At 35.3% G+C, this 17,670-nt stretch overlaps 1 protein-coding gene across 1 annotated transcript in view; it reads right to left on the reverse strand.

The window, feature by feature from the left end:
- Positions 1 to 2,134: 2,134 nt before the first annotated feature.
- The window catches only part of LOC110465801 (sialin-like), a 21,103-nt gene continuing 5,567 nt past the window's right edge, over positions 2,135 to 17,670 (reverse strand). The window contains exons 4-12 of the mRNA XM_021521895.1: positions 15,560 to 15,647; positions 14,445 to 14,540; positions 13,427 to 13,548; positions 12,462 to 12,611; positions 10,775 to 10,907; positions 8,631 to 8,789; positions 6,595 to 6,680; positions 4,490 to 4,629; positions 2,135 to 2,778 (exon numbers count right to left, since the gene is read on the reverse strand). Coding sequence (XP_021377570.1) covers positions 2,766 to 2,778; positions 4,490 to 4,629; positions 6,595 to 6,680; positions 8,631 to 8,789; positions 10,775 to 10,907; positions 12,462 to 12,611; positions 13,427 to 13,548; positions 14,445 to 14,540; positions 15,560 to 15,647 — 987 coding nt within the window. The 3' untranslated portion in view covers positions 2,135 to 2,765. The remainder of the gene's footprint in view (positions 2,779 to 4,489; positions 4,630 to 6,594; positions 6,681 to 8,630; positions 8,790 to 10,774; positions 10,908 to 12,461; positions 12,612 to 13,426; positions 13,549 to 14,444; positions 14,541 to 15,559; positions 15,648 to 17,670) is intronic.

The raw sequence follows: 17,670 nt of genomic DNA on the forward strand, positions 1-17,670 counted from the left end.
GTCATTCTAATTCAAATCTCCAAAGATCCTGCTGCATATAAACAAAAAAATATCACAATTTTTTATTGGAGTCCAATAATGCGGCAACATTTATCTTAGGAAGGAAGCCTGCACGGTAAGATTTTCGTCCCGAATCCGTATCTGAGGGTATTTTGCTTTGATTTTCAGTGGCGCGAGTGGGAAATGTCTTTCACGTACCGATACATACCGGTATATTCACATCTAAATGCAAGGACCTCGACCTTCACTGGTGTTCAACGCGATTCAGCAGAGTATTTGGTTTTTCCATGCAGTAAAACTGTTTTATTCCGGGTAAGGTCACGCAATGTTCCAAAATCAGACAGAAATCAATACCTTCAAATGTTGAGGAATGGAGACATGTTTGGGTCGAACATATCCTGACGTCTCATTTTCAATTATGGCTTTAACTTCTTAGAAGGTACCGGTGTTGATAACATTGTACCTCATCCTACCGGAGTGGCGTCCCAGGTTTCAACTGACGCCGGAAAAACAGCATCTTTCCGGTCATACTGAAGACGTTAGAAATTTAATTGGTTGTTATAGGGCAACAAAAGACATACAAAAACAGTACGAACATTGTGTGATTCAAACTAAGTCCAATTACCATAAGTGCCATGCATCTGCTAGCATGAAAGATCTATTAACTTTTCATCCTCGACAGTGGTCAAAGAGCCAGTGCCGTTGATAGCGAGACTGTGATGAGGAGGCCGGGTAACCCTCTGAGTATCAATATGGACACTGCAGATTATAAACTCTGCTTTCTGTTATGTCTCCTAAAAGAATATTGACCAAAATCCACAATTCTGCTGGTCCCCACAATTCTGCTGGTCCCCACAATCAATAGCACACATGGAAATTCTGTTGGTAACGACATTCCACTCAAGTCTGCTGCATGGACAGCAGACCAGGAATACTATAGGGTCTCGTTGTCCAGTGCTAGTGATTGACTAAGTAGTCCGACTTTCCTCTGGCCGCCCTAACACAAGACTTAAACTTTTTGATAGATATGTCAAAAATCAAAATGTCGAAGACTGGTGTCAGGGCCAGAGGGGATCGGGCGCTGAGTAAGCAGCTACAGTTGAAAGTGTCCGCACCCTGTTTTTAAAACTTGTTTCCCTTAACACCATGCTAGATAGTATTGCTATGAGCTGGTCCCAAGGACACCCGAAAGTGTACCACGGATTTCAAGTTCCGATAGGACAACCGTCTGATTCGTCCAATATTCTTTACTAATGAAAATAACCAGATACAATGATAACACAAGCTTACAACATTTTATGACGGGTGCATATTCAAATTATAGCTTTAAATACGCACATGAATGAATATTCATGCGTACTATCTTATATCTTTACCTTTTTGAATCAATGAAAAATAGTCATGATTTTAAATACATCTAATTGTTGTTTATCTGAGGAATGACCATCAATTAATTCTTGTTAATTCTTGTTGCATATATCAACTGAAAAAAGTAGAGAAGTGGTATTTTTAATACAAAAACAATACATTGTTAGCATGCATTTTATGTAATATAAACATCAAACAAGTTTTTCAAGATTAAGACAAGTGTGGAAGCTGCGGTTGCAAAACATGGCTTTTCCCGATTGAGATTGGCGCCAGACGATTCCTACACAATATGTGTGGAGAATGCTAAGTGCCCTAGGGAGCAAAGAAGGCAAGAGAAAGCTTAAAGCGAGCTGAAAGCATCCAGCTGGCTGTGGATCAAGAGGGAGGAGAAGAGCTGGTAGTTAATCATTGAACAGCAGTGCTTGATAAGCACTGCGGTTCCAGCGCCCGGAGAGAGTCAGATAAGGTGTAATTCATGTTTTGGGCTGTAAGGGTGCAATTCTACTTTTTGATTTAAACATATTTAATGCCGATTACTAGCAATGGTATTGGGCACAAGTTGAACAACTTATACGAAGCCCTTTCCCTACAATTATACATTTAGTTTAACTACAATTCAAGATGGAAAAAATACATATGATTAACTGCGTATTATAATAGATCCACTCACGAACACTTACTCCGATCACACACGCATTCAACCACACACACGCACCACACACGCGCACACACATACATTTAGACACGAGAGAGAGAGAGAGAGAGAGAGAGAGAGAGAGAGAGAGAGAGAGAGAGAGAGAGGGAGGTTCCTCCTTATTCATGACTGAGTTTTGTCTTACTGGCGACACGATGAAAACATATTTGCGACAGATTATTTTTTCGAAATACGTCTGCAGTCTGAAAATACAACGGTAAGAGTGTGGTTATCGCTATTCTGGTTTTGATATCATCTGACATCGCAAATGTCAACAGATCACCAAATGTAGGATCATTTGACTTCATATCAGTCCATTGTGACGTGATGTCCTCTTAAGTTTGATAGCATGTGGTGGTTTTCGTCCGACAGTTTTATTGGCTGACTGTTTATGTTTTAACCAATGAAACTTGATTACACAACAACACCAACTAATGTTTTGTAAGTTAACACCGTTGTACCATGTTTTCTTTTTGCCGATTTTAAAATCAATATTTGTAAAAACTTAATACTAATTTGAATCATAAGTCCATGAATGTTATGCACTCCATCAAAACCTTATGAAACGAACAGTCTCGTCAATCAATGATATAAAATGTAAAAGAATAGGTGGTAGGCTCCGGGTCACTTTAAATTATTTGGTCGTGCTCTCCCGGATTTTGATATAATCAGATCCTGTATTTTTTCTGTCATCACAGCATCTCTAGGGATTAAGCCTGAAAATGGAACATTTTACATACGTTACCTTTGTTTAATTCAAGTCATTAATTTATATAGTGATGTACGATACCAAAATATATCACATATATTCCAAAACCCGAGCACCTCTGCGCTTACCTGCTTATATTCATCTTAACCGGAAAAGGAAAAAAATGTGTGAAATGAAAAGACGAAACTTTCTTATATATCATGTGTTGTGAAGTATGGGGTTATAGTCCTGCACCACCGATTGAAAATATACATTTATTATTTTTAGAAACCTTATTGGGTGTCAAGAAAACAGATAATAATGCCATGGTGTATTTCGAACTTGGTCATTACCCTTTGTATATTCGATCTGCGTCAACTTCGCGAGCCAAGGGTTTTCAATAGGAGAGTATCGCATTGAACGCCCTTGACTCGCGAAGTTGATTCTGCGTATGATTGCTATCTTTAAGTACTGGCTGCAAATATTAAAGACTGGTAACTATATTTTGGGGACCTGTTACGATGAACTTTTAGAGCTTTATAACAGGAAACCAAATTGTAAAACAAATTGGATTTATCATCTGAGACGTGATTTGTGTACGTTGGGTTTTGGATATGTGTACCAAATGAGACATTTTATTATCAGTATACATGTATATACAACGTATAAAGGATACTTTTGTTCAGGAAATGAGAAACATATTCGAGACATCTTCAAAATGTTTATTGCATACACACATTGTTGACCGTTTTGATCTACAGTGGTATTTTACAGACCCGCTATTTATTTTTTTAATGTTTTCTTGCGAAATATAGATTGCAAGCACATAACCTTAATATAGCGACATTTAGATAAAATGCAGTGCCTTGAAAACAGAGATTGTGTACTTTATGTGATCTTGGAGATGTCAAAGATGAGATTCATTTCATTCTTATTTGTCCTGTATTTTTAGAATTAAGATTATCTTATATCAAGCCATATCATCGTATTCATCCTTCGGTGTTTAAGTTCATAGAAATACTGTCTAGCAAAAATTTAAAACTTATAAGAAATTTAAATAAGTACTGGATTCAAGCAACTTTTGAGAGAAGTCGTTTATGATGAATATATAAGCTATATCAAAGTCTTGCTATAAGCTTCTTGTTAATGTATAACGGAATTGAGATCTATGTCTTTTACTTAACAAAGAGTGTATAATCTCATTTCAATATTAAATATATAGTAAACGTTCTATCTTCATGTTAAGATTGTATGATTGACTTTGGGGTTTTTATTTCCTAGAAATTTGGCTAGCTAGAGGCATTTTTGTGAAATTTCATAAACAATTAAATTATGCTTCATAACTTTAAGAGTCCGCTAAGTTACCTTAGGAAAAGCTTTACGTTTTTCTGCACTTATAATCATTTCATGTAATTATCATGTATGGAATTGAATCTATTGCATATGTTCTCCGCCCTTGTACAAGATATTTGAGAAGTATTGACCAATATGTATATTTCTACAGACCTTATGCAATGTGCATTTGGTAATAAATTGAATTGAATTCAACCCCTAGAATATTAAAGATGGCGTATACGATGCACCATTAAGTCTAGTACTAATATAAGCACCCTGCTTATCGCAGCTATAGTGATACAAAGTGCACAGAAACGACCACGAAAAGGCATAGTGAATTATGGGTAATAAACATAGCCATGCCGTGGTGGATTTATAGGTTTAGATCACGTTTTACTTTATACCTTCTGCTTGAAAAAATATCACCACGTGGCTCGTTCCACGGCTGCTCGGAGCCCTCTGCTAAGAGCAAGTAAAGAAATGTCCCTGTCGCATATACCCCGGAACAGATGAGAAACACTATCTGCCATTGCTCTTGGGTTTGCTAGAAAATAAGACATTGAATGGGATAAACTCGGTTGTAACACATGAAGCATTCATGTTTTCATTTACTAGCGTTAAATAACCATTACTTTTATCCATATGTTGTAAAGCGCTTTAGAGTAATTTTACAAATTATATAGAGTGCTATATACAAGTTGTATATTATTTATTATTATTATTAAAAGGAAACCTTTCATACAATTATATACTTGAGTTATTTACGGTACGTTTTCTCTCTATCATTTCCTTCAGCTACTTAACTAAAGCTACCTGTCATCATTTACCTGGATTATATAGAAACATTTCATATACCCTTTTATTTAAGTTGATTACGGTGAGGTTTTCCCCACCATTAACTTACCTAATATAAATAAAGCTTTCAAACAATTATATATATGAGATATTTACGGTAGTTTTTCCTTCCATCATTTACAGTTATATCTACGGTTATTTTTGTTGTCGCCGTTAACTTGCGTAATACTCATAAATCTTTCATACAATTATGTAGTTTGAGTTTTTACGGTAAGTTTTTAAAAGTCCGTTTTCCTGTCATCATTTACAATGTTATTCACGGTAAGTATTTTTTCCATCATTTTCTTACGTAATACAGATACAATTTTCTTAAACTCTTGTACTTGAGTTATTAACAGTAAGTTTCCTCCCATCAAGTACTTCTGTCTTTTAAAGTAAGTATCCTGCCATCATTTACAATGTTATTTACGGTAAGGTTTTGTCCATCACTTACTTACGTTATACACAGAAAGCTTTCATACAATCATATACCTGAGTTATTTACGATACGTTTTCCTTCTACGATTTTCTTCAGATATTTGAAGTAAGTAAACTGCCATTATTTACAATGTTATTTACGGTAAGGCTTTTCTCACCATTTACATACGTGTTTTTCATAAAAAAAAATACTTGGGTTATATACGGTAAGTTTTTATTCTATCATTAACTGCTGTTATTTAAAATTAGTAATTTACAATGATTTGTATTGTAAGATTCCTTGCTATCATTTACTAACGTAACACACAGACAGCGTAAAGTGTCCTGCCATCATTAACAATGTTATTTGCGGTACGTTTTCCAGCCGTCATTGGCAATAGTAACGCACAAAGTGTTCATACTATCATTTCCCTGTTCTTGCTATAATTTACAATGGTGTTTATGGTAAGATATTTGCCATCATAAACTTACGTAATACACAAACTGATTCTCATACATTCATGTACTTTGAGTTTTCTATGGTAAGTTTTCCGTCTACCATATCCCTCAGTTAATCAAAGTAAGTATCCTACCATCAATTACAATGTTATTTACGGTAAATTTCCTTGCTACCGTTTATTTACATTATTTATCAATTATCTTACTATCATATATGTTATTTACGGTAAGTTTTCCTATTACAAGTTGTTTACGTTATTGACAGTAAGATTTCTTAATGTATTTATTTGCGTTATACACAACATGTTTTCATACAACCATTTACATAGCTATTGACATATAAAAAAAAATCCAGCATGCTGTCATTTTAACTGCTATCTACTGTAACCATGGACGAGCTTGACAGTGCAAGTGTGGTGTAGAATGACACTAAGACTGGATTACAATATATACAAAATTATATTTACAAAATATACACTATGGTTTTGTTATTTATAAGTAGTATAAACCCTTGCTTTCTCACTCTCACATAAAGTAAGTATAAACAGCAACATAAGAATCACACAAAGCAGATAGATATACTAATACTGAAATTGCACAGGTAACTATACACTAGTACTGGCAAAGTCAATGTATCGGTCACTGTATGAAATCACTGCCTGGATACAGTTTTGTTTTCTTACTATTTTTACGATATCATTTACGGTAAATGTTCCTTCTACCATTCATTTCATTTATATAGGTTAAGTTTCCTGCTTTTAATTACATTATTTAGAGTAATCTCCAGTCATTTACTTACGTTATGTACAGTGAGTATTCCGACTAATAGAGGCCCAGCGATACCCGGGATGGTGGCCAGGCAGTTACTGATTCCCATCAACGTCCCTGTTTCAAACGAAAGGCATACGAATAGAAAATGCAATACTTTAAATCACATAAATTCCCCTTATGTTGGTATGCCTTTCCCCTCATTTATTCTTACAATGACATATAAGAGAGACAGAGAGGATGGGTTCTGAAATCGTCAAGATTCCTAAATGTAATCAAATCCATTGTTAAAAAAGCGCTTGTTTTGGCCCTCTGACACATTATCAGAACCCTTTATCAAATTGCTACAAAGTCGTTTGGGTATCAGATGAATAGCAAATGATGGGTCTATATTTGGAGTCAGGACATTACAAAGTGATCGCGGTCCAAGGGCTGCTGAAAAAGACGGCAATTTGAGAGAAAAAAAGTATTCCATCTTCAATGGAATTTGGACATAAGTCACAGAATGTGCTGTTTATGAAATTATATGTAAATCTATGTTTATTAAAGCGCTTAGATCCATTAGCAATTTACAGTGATTAATAATATTTCTTTTTCCATGACCATAAGTAAACAAGGAGTTCGATTTAGGGGTATTTGATTCTTACAGGAGTCTTTCAGTTTAGAATTGTTTTAGAGAAGAAAGAATTTCAGGAAACTACCGGCATGATAGTACTAGTATTTCTAAAGTTGTACGAGTAAGATGTGCTGTGAGTGGGCAGTGAGATACTAGATAGGATTGTGCTAGATGCTGTTTGACCTTGTAGAAAAGTTTAAGCCGATTATTTTCCGTCTGTCAGCCAGAGTTTCCCTATCGATTTAGTGTAATTCGTGGCCCTATACAAATTATTGTTGCTCAGCCTCTTGTTTGGACACGTTCGAGAAGGTCTGCTTTGTATTGCGTACAACTGTCAAAAACAACACTGCAGTATTCTAAAATCGACCTGACCATAAATTCATATATTGTTTTTAAACAGTTACTTTGAAGGTTAAAACTATTACATTGAACAGCATGTAGGACTACATAAGCTTTGGCGATTATGTCGATCTGGATGATGAGGAACGAAGCAAAGGAATTCTCGCGTGTGGAAAGATTCACACTGTGATTCTTTCCACTGCTCGAGGTGTGGAAATCATTGCGCTGTCAATAGTTCTGAATTATATATCATCTATTTAATCTTTTTTTTTAATAATGAACTCAACGAAAGCAATGCAAACATTTTCCACACCGCGGAAATTTCCACTTTTACAGACTCTTCAATGGACGATTCCTCTTGGGAATTAGTAGCAGGAGCTACTATGTCATTCATCATTGCTAAGATGATATAGGCGATGTAAAGAAACACACTACCGACAGACAACTTTCGAAGACAGGACGAAATTAGGAGCTTCTTGCACCTTTGGCGATATCCCCTCTGCACATGCAGAGTTTTCTTCAGTGTCTTTTACCTGGAGGACAACACTGATCTGCTATCCCATTGCATTTTTGTTTTTGTTTTCTCATTTCCTTCTTTCCTTCTGTCTCATTAAATTCTTACGGCGGTGACCTTGGAAAAGGGTTTTGGTCCAATGAAATTTCAACCGCATGTCTTAGACAAGACGGATTCCTTTTGTATTGCACCTGAGCTCATGTTTCGAGATTGACCTTCGGTCTTCACCTCAGTGGAAGCGCAAGGAAGGAAGAGAGAAGGTCAAAGACCATTTAAGTGCAGAACCAACACGATTGGCAAATTTATTCTTATATTACTTCGCCCACGGTATTATCATTTTAGCGCTTTTCCGTCTTTAAACATTGCGCCAATCCATAGTTGCGCCAATTATAAATCTTGTATATAGTTTTTCTGTTGCATATTTTGTAAGCGCACCAATTAATCAATTGCGCTAATCTGTAAATATTCGATTGTTTTCGCTTATATAAATACTGGTATATATGTATTATTATTTTGAATCGCAGAGGAGTTGTATGGACAGATAGATATAATACAAATAACAACATTTATATGTCAATATATTCAAATAATGTCTTACCGGAGTAATTTGGCGAAATGTCAATGTGATTTACGAAAAAACCGCCATTAGTAATGCCAGAAAAGCCCACAGCCAACGTCAGGAGAACAATAATGATGATATGGTTACAGCCACGATAAAATCCAACACCAAACAACAACCCAGCCGGTAACATTAATCCTACAATACATTAAAAAAAAACATGATTATCGAACGAGTTTCTAGTGATGAAACAATTTGATAATCCAGAAAATATATTCTCTGCCCGATATCTTTGGTGACCGACAAAATAATAGACCTGGCATGAAGGCCAGGAATCATCTACCCTTCCGAACCATCCAGTGTCGCCTTTGTTCTGATGTTGGGTTAAAGTATATCTCTTTCCTATGTTCGTGATGTGATTTCGTATACAGGTTTTTATCTCTTCTTTCTTTTTATATTTTATCGCTTTATCCTCATTCAATTGAAACGTCTATATGTTTTCTATTTTTCATTACTATATTTAACCGTAATTCAATGAAAGCAAGAATCTTTAGAAGTCTAATGAAGGCAGGTGAACGCAAGTGACACACACATATGATTTCACTTATAAAACTCGGGAAATGATACAGCATGCCAAAAACGAAGTACACTACGCCATACAGCTGTTTCGTCCTTCTCAGACTCGTATGTGATTTAAATAGCCAAAAAGGTGGAAAGAAATATATATTCATAGACATCACATAGAGGTGTATTGGTTAATTTTGAATTAATAGGAGTGAAGTATGTATATTAAAAACTCTGACACTACTCAAAAGGGATTGTCATTGCCTTGAGGTTACGGTACACCTCAGGAACTAAGAAATCCATCAGTGGAGATAACCATCTTTTATCTTGAATGGTGAACATAGGATGCACAAATTTGATTGCACCTTGAAACTTTGGTAATAGATAGAGATTCCAAAAATGAATAGCACTGCACCAAACAAGTGGAATGGCATTCATGTATCCATCGGTGATGCAAGGGTCAAAGAGGAGGACATCCATAGAAAACAATAAAGTAAACGAAATTTCAAACAGGTCCTAACCTTTTTACCAAGCTTGTTTGATTATTTGTTTACACATACGCTGCGATCATTTGAAAATGCTGACAAAGATAATGAGGTCACTCACGTGAAAATTTTAAATGTCATCTAACTAAACCAGGGAAGCATGACATCGATTCGGTAAACTTTATTCTAACAACCAGTCGACAAAACAAGCCTTGAGAGAAACTACTTAAATGTCAGTAAATACAGAAAGATGAGAAATAAAAACATTTTGAATTATCAGAAAGCTCCAACATACTCTCCTCTTAGGATCATGTAATTGGATACAGCAAGTTAATTATTTTCCTCGAAGTTCTAACGTGTAAAAGAGAGATACTTTTGGTAGGTTTGTCGTTAAAAGATGAATAAATTAAAACAACATTTGAAATTGCAGTATTCTTTCTGAAGCAAAACTGAGATGCGGGTCGAATACTTCGTTCACGATCTCGATAACAAAAACAAAAACTTGATGAGAATACAATGTAGGTTTAAGTTTTAACTGCGTTATTGTAATTTTGCCAAGAATAAAATATATGTTCCAAGCAAATCCTGTGAACTTGTGATGTTATCAACGGTTAAAGGCAGTTATATATCCTACATATGTTTCGAAAAACTTCATATTTTCTTCATTTTTTTGACCCGTAGTATCATTGATGAACCCGATCTGAACAAAACGACCAAAAAGTACAGCAAAATGATCACTTTGTTTGGGCTGCGTCGACAAATTAAATTTAAGTATGCCAGTATTCCCAAACAATTATCAACGATCGATAAATCTGCTACTAATGTCATGTTAAATTGACAACTTGTACTTATGTAGCCCATAATTTATACTATCATTCTATGACAAAGCTAAATAGAATAGAATACAAGTGTATCAAGCTTATAATCTCGTTGCTAATATATGAATGATCTAAAACAAGATTCCATTAAAGTCATTTAATTAAAGGAATGGGTTACATGTATATGATCTTCGCATTATCTTAAAAATAAACTATTTCTACAAAACTAATAAGCATTAAGAAAGAAAAATGACATCTTTTGTATTTTGTGACCTTGCATTAGGTGTTTTACACATGTTGAGTGAAGTAATCTTACCACATGCCGTGAACAGTTTCCTTGTATTTTTGGTTGAAAGGAAATGATTTTTACGCAGGTAGTCGGCCAGAGGACCTGCTCCTATCTGACATAGCCACGAAAAGATATAGGGTACGGCCGATAACACACCATTCTAAAAATAAATCAAGGATATTATTTAAAATATGCACTTCCGACTAGCAATCTATCTCAAAAATATCAAGCTATAATGTTGTATATTTGTCAAGCACTATAGCAGACTCATTTTATACTCAGATATATCAAACTAGATAGTACGACGACGCGAAGGCAGACTAGGATGCAAAATATATATGACAATACAACACGTAGACACGGTCATTTCAGATATATCAAAAATAATGTGATTCTGCGCGTAGATTGACTCAGACAATGACCGTGCCCTGCACGTTGACACATTTTATTTCAATCCTAATCAATTTATTCTTTATTTAGATATGATCCGGGGTATATTCTACAGCTTATGAACTGGTAAAATGCATATCTCCAGATGGATAAGTTTATATTATTCTTCAGATAAATTGATGCGATACTTTCTATTGATTTAAACCCCTACCCAGTATCACTGGCCAGTATACAGCTTCACTGACACAATTAATTTAATGTTGATGGACGATGAAATGTCATGCTTTATCCCTTCACAGGCAAGCATTTGTTCTTATTATGTATTACAAACCCTTCCATGACTATTGCGTTTTGTATACGAACCGATATGTGTTCAACTCTTTTGAGGGAAAAATGCGCCTGATTTTTATCAAAATATGAGACCAATGTGGGTCCATCTGCAAAACCTTAGGGGACGTTGATAGAACCAAAATTGATATGCTTCCCCCACATCGCAACGACAATTGAATGTTTCTTGATGACAGTACAGTCTTATAAGTGACAAGAAAGATGCTATTATGTCTGCTCGTCAGAACATTAGTCTTAGACTGTGAAATGAGCAATATCGCAGAAGAAAGAATGTTAATTCGCCAGTCATTAAAGCGTGCCTTCATTTAAAAACTTGTGCGTCGACAGATATTGCACCAAAAGACATAGTTCATGTGTACTAGACATGTTGGTTTATCCCAAAATTATCAAACAGACTTGGGGATCAAACAAACTTGGATATTTGTACGAATATACAGTATAGCGGGTAATTATTTGCGGCAGTATTATTTTTGCACCATTCGGATCAATTCAACCAGTCAAACAGATGTTTGCGGTGCTATTTTTAGACTTCATCCGATTGACGTGCCTTTATACCTGACCTATCAGATGTCGGTGTAGACGTGTCATATGAGAGTAACGTGAATTCTGCACTTCGCACTGCACAAATTCAAAGCTGTATACAGTAGATTAAGTGTCTTTCCAAGCAATGTAATACTTGTGAATTTATGATTATGTTATTTTGGAAATAATAAAAAAAGACATAGTAATCAGTTGTTTTGGTTTTAAATTCACACCAAAGCGATAAGGACCTGACCGGATGAAATTGTCTAGTTGGTGTCACTTATCACCATTGTTGACCATATAAAACTTACAGAGTAAAACGACGTAAAATAACAAAAAATAATTTTCATATCTTAGTACCACGCAACCTTACGAATATTTTCAATGTTGAAGAACAATCTTACTTGAATACAGATTAAAAATGTTTTTGCACATTAATTAAATATAGTTTTACCACATTGATATCAAACTTGAGTATGTGTTTCATGTACAAGGGTAGAGTGGTCAGCATGGTATATAGTCCCCAGTTGTTGGCAAAGTGACCAGCACAAATCCCCCAAACCGCCTTAGACCTTAGAATGTCCTTCAATGGGGTTCGCGTATTCTACAAGTTTAAAAAGAAATGCATAGCATATGTCGTCATTTGTGTAATGTTAAATGCATATTGGCATCTATCTTAAAATTGAAAAAGTGTAGATATATGACGTTGCTGTCTAAGGCGATCCTGAATTATCATTAATTGTATGAGGTATATGTGAAAATATGGTACGTTTATGCGGACATTGTCTTCTCCCAAAAACCTTTTTTTTATTTTTTATTTCAACACGTTTGATTCACAATGGTGAACAGAGATATGTCATATATACCTGCGTGGTAATAAAGATGGATACAGTATCAAGGTAACACTGGAGTTATAAATTTATAAATAATAAATACTTTCATGAAGGGGAACAGAAGGCTTTGGAGATGTTTCAACATAATTGATATATGTTGCTTCCCATTGCATACTTGTACGAGGCGACTACTCTGGATCCTATTACAACTGTTCACATATACCCATAATTGATATACTGCCCCTCCAAACATCGTGGATATTTGTTTTATTTTGCTCTATCCACTCTCTCGTTTCGGTTGTGTCTCCCCTAGCACCTCCGGTGAGAGCGCTGTTGGAAGGACGGTTGATTTTCTAACTAACGTGCCCTAAGTTTGACATATGAGTGGGATAACATGGGCAACAGGCCCTTGATTCTCCATATTGTCTGTGTACAACACCTGCACATGACTTTAACTTTTGCGCTGACGCAAATCCCTGAACCTGCAGCCAATCAAAAAGGAATCGTCTTTTGTTGAATAATTAAGTGTCAAGGCGTTAACTAAGCTTTATGAAAAATGTATCTATACAAAAAGACGTTTCGATACCGTATGGATTCCCGCGGACGTCTCTATGTGAGTCCGCTCCTCTAAAGTTATCCTTGGATGAGATGCCGGAGAGTTGTATGCGAACGTACACCATACAAGAAACCACAGACATCCAAGACCACCTATAAAAGAGCAAAGTGTTCTCATATCATTATCATAGCTGAAAATAAAAAGAGGTATAAACTAACAAACAGATAACGTGGATAGAAGCAATAAACAGATTCAGCAGACAAGGCAAAATCCGAATTCAAAGTGAAGATTATAAAAGACAGGATTCAATTGACAAAATACGCCATTACAAAGACTTAAATGAATAAAATCAAAGTGCTTATGACACTGTTTGTGTGTGCCCTCATGTGCGTCTCTCTATCTGTATTGGGTATACTCATTATGCTTCCATTATTTACTGTACATAAATATTTACCGTATATCCTTTGTTTCTTTACTTTTCCTTTAATTACATAATTACTATATTGTCATACTTACTGTATTTACATATCTACCGTGTTTCCTATGTTTGTCTATATTTATTGTATTTACACAATTTCTATATTATCATATTTACTGTATTTCCATTTTTACTGTATTTCCTATGTTTGTCTATATTTACTGTATTTACATAATTACTATATTATCATATTTACTGTATTTACATTTTTACCGTATTTCCTATGTTTGTCTATATTTACTGTATTTACATAATTACTATAATATCATATTAACTGTATTTACATTTTTACCTTGTTTCCTATGTTTGTCTATATTTATTGTATTTACATAATTACTATATTATCATATTTACATTTTTACCGTATTTCCTATGTTTGTCTCTATTTACTGTATTTACATAATTACAATATCATCATATTTACTGTATTTACATTTTTACCGTATTTCCTATGTTTGTCTATATTAACTGTATTTACATAATTACAATATCATCATATTTACTGTATTTACATTTTTACCATATTTCCTATGTTTGTGTACATTTACTCTTTCTCTTGTGTATAATTACCAAACACGTAGAACACCGAAGGCCAGCCTCCCAGGAAGTCGGAGTTGCATAACCACCCGGATATAGGCAGGACCATCACAACGCCCAACTGTGTACCTGTAAAAGATGAATACAACACGCACACAGGTAATTGTACCTGTGGACATTTGGTAATAGATACAGTATGTCAAAAATTAATGACACTGCATCATATACATGTGTCGTCCTTCTATGACTGATACCAGGGACAAAAAGGTGAATTTCCAAATTGTTCTAAAAGTTGCATGAAAAGCCCTTTGATGTTTACATGATCTCAAAATTAGAGAAGTACTTGTTAATAGCGAATTACATAACTAGTAAGTGTATATATTATGAACTGTGTCACAACTTAAAAAAAGATAATTGTGGCAATCAGCGTCACGGCAAACCTCGGGGACTAAGAAATCCGCCAGTAGAGTCTACCGCCTTGTATCTTGAAAGTGAACGTAACGCACACATGTGATTGTACCTTTAAACTCACACTGCATCATACAGCTGTTTTATTCGAGGTTTCATCCTTCTAGAACCATCTGACGTTGAGAGATGATTATTTCTGTGACCGATACATGCTACCTTGCTGTGATATGTTTATTTACAGACATAAAACATTGTTTCTGAATTATGAATGGTAGTTCATATTTATTGATTAATTAAAAAAGATAAGCATACACATATAAAAAATAATAATAATTCGAGGTTCTTATAAACCGCTTTATTACAACCTAGTTCGTAGGTCGTCTCAAAGTGGTTCACACATTATTATCCGTGGTTATAGGGCCTTTGCAACCGGCCAATATGTTTCTCAACTCCCTGGGGAGCATACAGCCGGTGTTTTCATGTCGGGGCTCACAGATAGCATTCAACAATTCTAGCACTGCCAAACCACGTAATCAGTTACAGCTGCGTAGACTGGAACAAGCGGAGTAAAGTTTATTGCTCAAAGATTCGGTCACGAGCCCGGCGTCCTACCACTTGACTACCGTGCCAATTGATAACTTATAAATAGGGAAATTGTGTTTGTAAGAAAGAACAATCACACGACCTCGGCTTAGGTTAGTAATTGTTAAGATTACGTCATGGAAAATACTGGTACAGACCTGCATAGGTGAATCCTGCTAACTTGCTTCTTTCAAATTTAGGAGCCCATTTGCCCCACATAGCACTCATTGCCGGAAACGTCACTCCCTGACAACAGACGCTGCGTGTAACTTTAACAGTAAATATACAAATGCCGTACGTTTTGTATTATCTTATTAATAACACTAATTATGACGTTAGAATTAAGAAAATGGCATAACGTCGAATTGAAAAAACGGGACAAGATTTCAAACTGGAAATGTGACACTCATTATGTCGTTAGAATTAAGACAACGGCATTGTAACGTTGTAAAACAAAACACAAGATGTATAAATGAAAATGTTACACTCATTCCTACGCCAGAATGAAAAATATCATATTATTTACCAGGAACACGACGTTAGAAAGGCGACGTTGACGAAATACTTCAGGTAGTATTCGTAGATGATACACAGCTTTTCACACAATGTTTTCATGGTTTGTCGTGAGAATAATTTACTCATCGCTCGCACGTGGATGAAACCTGCGTTGGACTCGATGTTTCATCCACTTGTGCGCGATGAGAAAATTGTTCTCACGACAATGTCTGCAACCACAGTGTGATAATCTAAAGGCAGAGATGATATGTTACTTGCCGCTAAATAACCGATATCGAAAGTATCGTTAAATTAATTGTATATTCGATCAAATTTAGAGCCTCTCGCGGAAAGATTTTATATAGGCTTGCCTGTTATTCAATCCATTTGACTATTACATCTGTCAATAAAATATGTTGAAATGAAATGAAACAAATATCGAATACCAAAATACCTTTATCAGATTAATATTCTGTCTTTGCGTATTGCAGAGTTATCTTCTCTTGGGAGCAGGTATTGATTGTTACGTCATTGGTTTGTGTGAGAAAATTACGTCGTTTTCTCAAAAATTGATGACGTTACTCTCACAAACAAGTGACGTAACAATCAATACCTGCTCCCAAGAGAAGATAACTCTGCAATACGCAAAGACGGAATAGGATTACATTAATGATAAAAGAACAAACATGATATTGCTTCCCCACTACATTAGCAGGGATAAAAATGAAAAGCAGATGATGAATATAACATTCCTCTCCAAGATAAATATCAAATTTTTAGATATTAAGAAAAGGAAAATCATAGCATATCTCCACACAACCTTTGTCATAGATGAAACTTGGGAGAAAAGGGAAAATATAGCAAACCTGTTAAAGACTATTATTAATGATGAAAATCTTGGTAAAAGGACATGTACACAGGAACCACTACCAAATCCGATATGAAAAACAATATTGCAAAAAGGATAAAAATATACCACTGCACTAACTATTTTAAACCTATGCAAAGAATAAAAATATGGCAAAAATGATACAAACATCCCTGCAGGACGTATTTTAAACCGATGTTAAAATATGAAAATATGGTAAAAATGATAAACTAACCATGCAAGACCTTTATGTATTTACAAGAGTACATCAACAGTAAACCGATGAACTTGCCGACCGACATTTTCGTGGGAGATTGATAGCATGGCGAACATCTTATGTACCTTAAACCTTATGCAATAGTGATGCAAACAGGGCGGTATCAGGTTTTAAGAAATATGGAGTGACGTTTGTTTGAACAATTTCCCGACAAAATAGTATAGTCTGTATTTGACACCTTACACCTCGATGTACAAACTTGACATGCAAGCAATCTCGAGTTATAGGTGACAGTAATTTGTTTGAAAGAATAACTTCGTAAATTTTCGTGAAATTTGAGTGACAGATTTGGAGATTTCTAAGAAACGTCCGAACAGAAAGGATAAAGCCAATATAGACCCTACCAAGATAATATTACAAAACGAACTAGAACACTGACAGGTCAGTAAGGGCCCCGTCTTGTGGCAATATATCCCCCATAATCATCAAGAAGCAATCTGCCCATATAGCTGAGCTTGACGTTTGACATTTGGACTTCAAAAAGAATCGCAAGGAAGCAAAATATACATTTTACATGTACTATGATATGAGTCTTGTTTCCTTCCACCTCCATATTTGCTGGGCTAACAGAAATGTAAATACCGGTGCAATACTCATTTGTTAGCTTTGATTTGTTTTATTTCACCTTA

Source organism: Mizuhopecten yessoensis, unplaced genomic scaffold (assembly GCF_002113885.1).
Source record: "Mizuhopecten yessoensis strain PY_sf001 unplaced genomic scaffold, ASM211388v2 scaffold11101, whole genome shotgun sequence".
In the NCBI taxonomy this organism is placed as follows: Eukaryota; Metazoa; Mollusca; class Bivalvia; order Pectinida; family Pectinidae; genus Mizuhopecten; species Mizuhopecten yessoensis.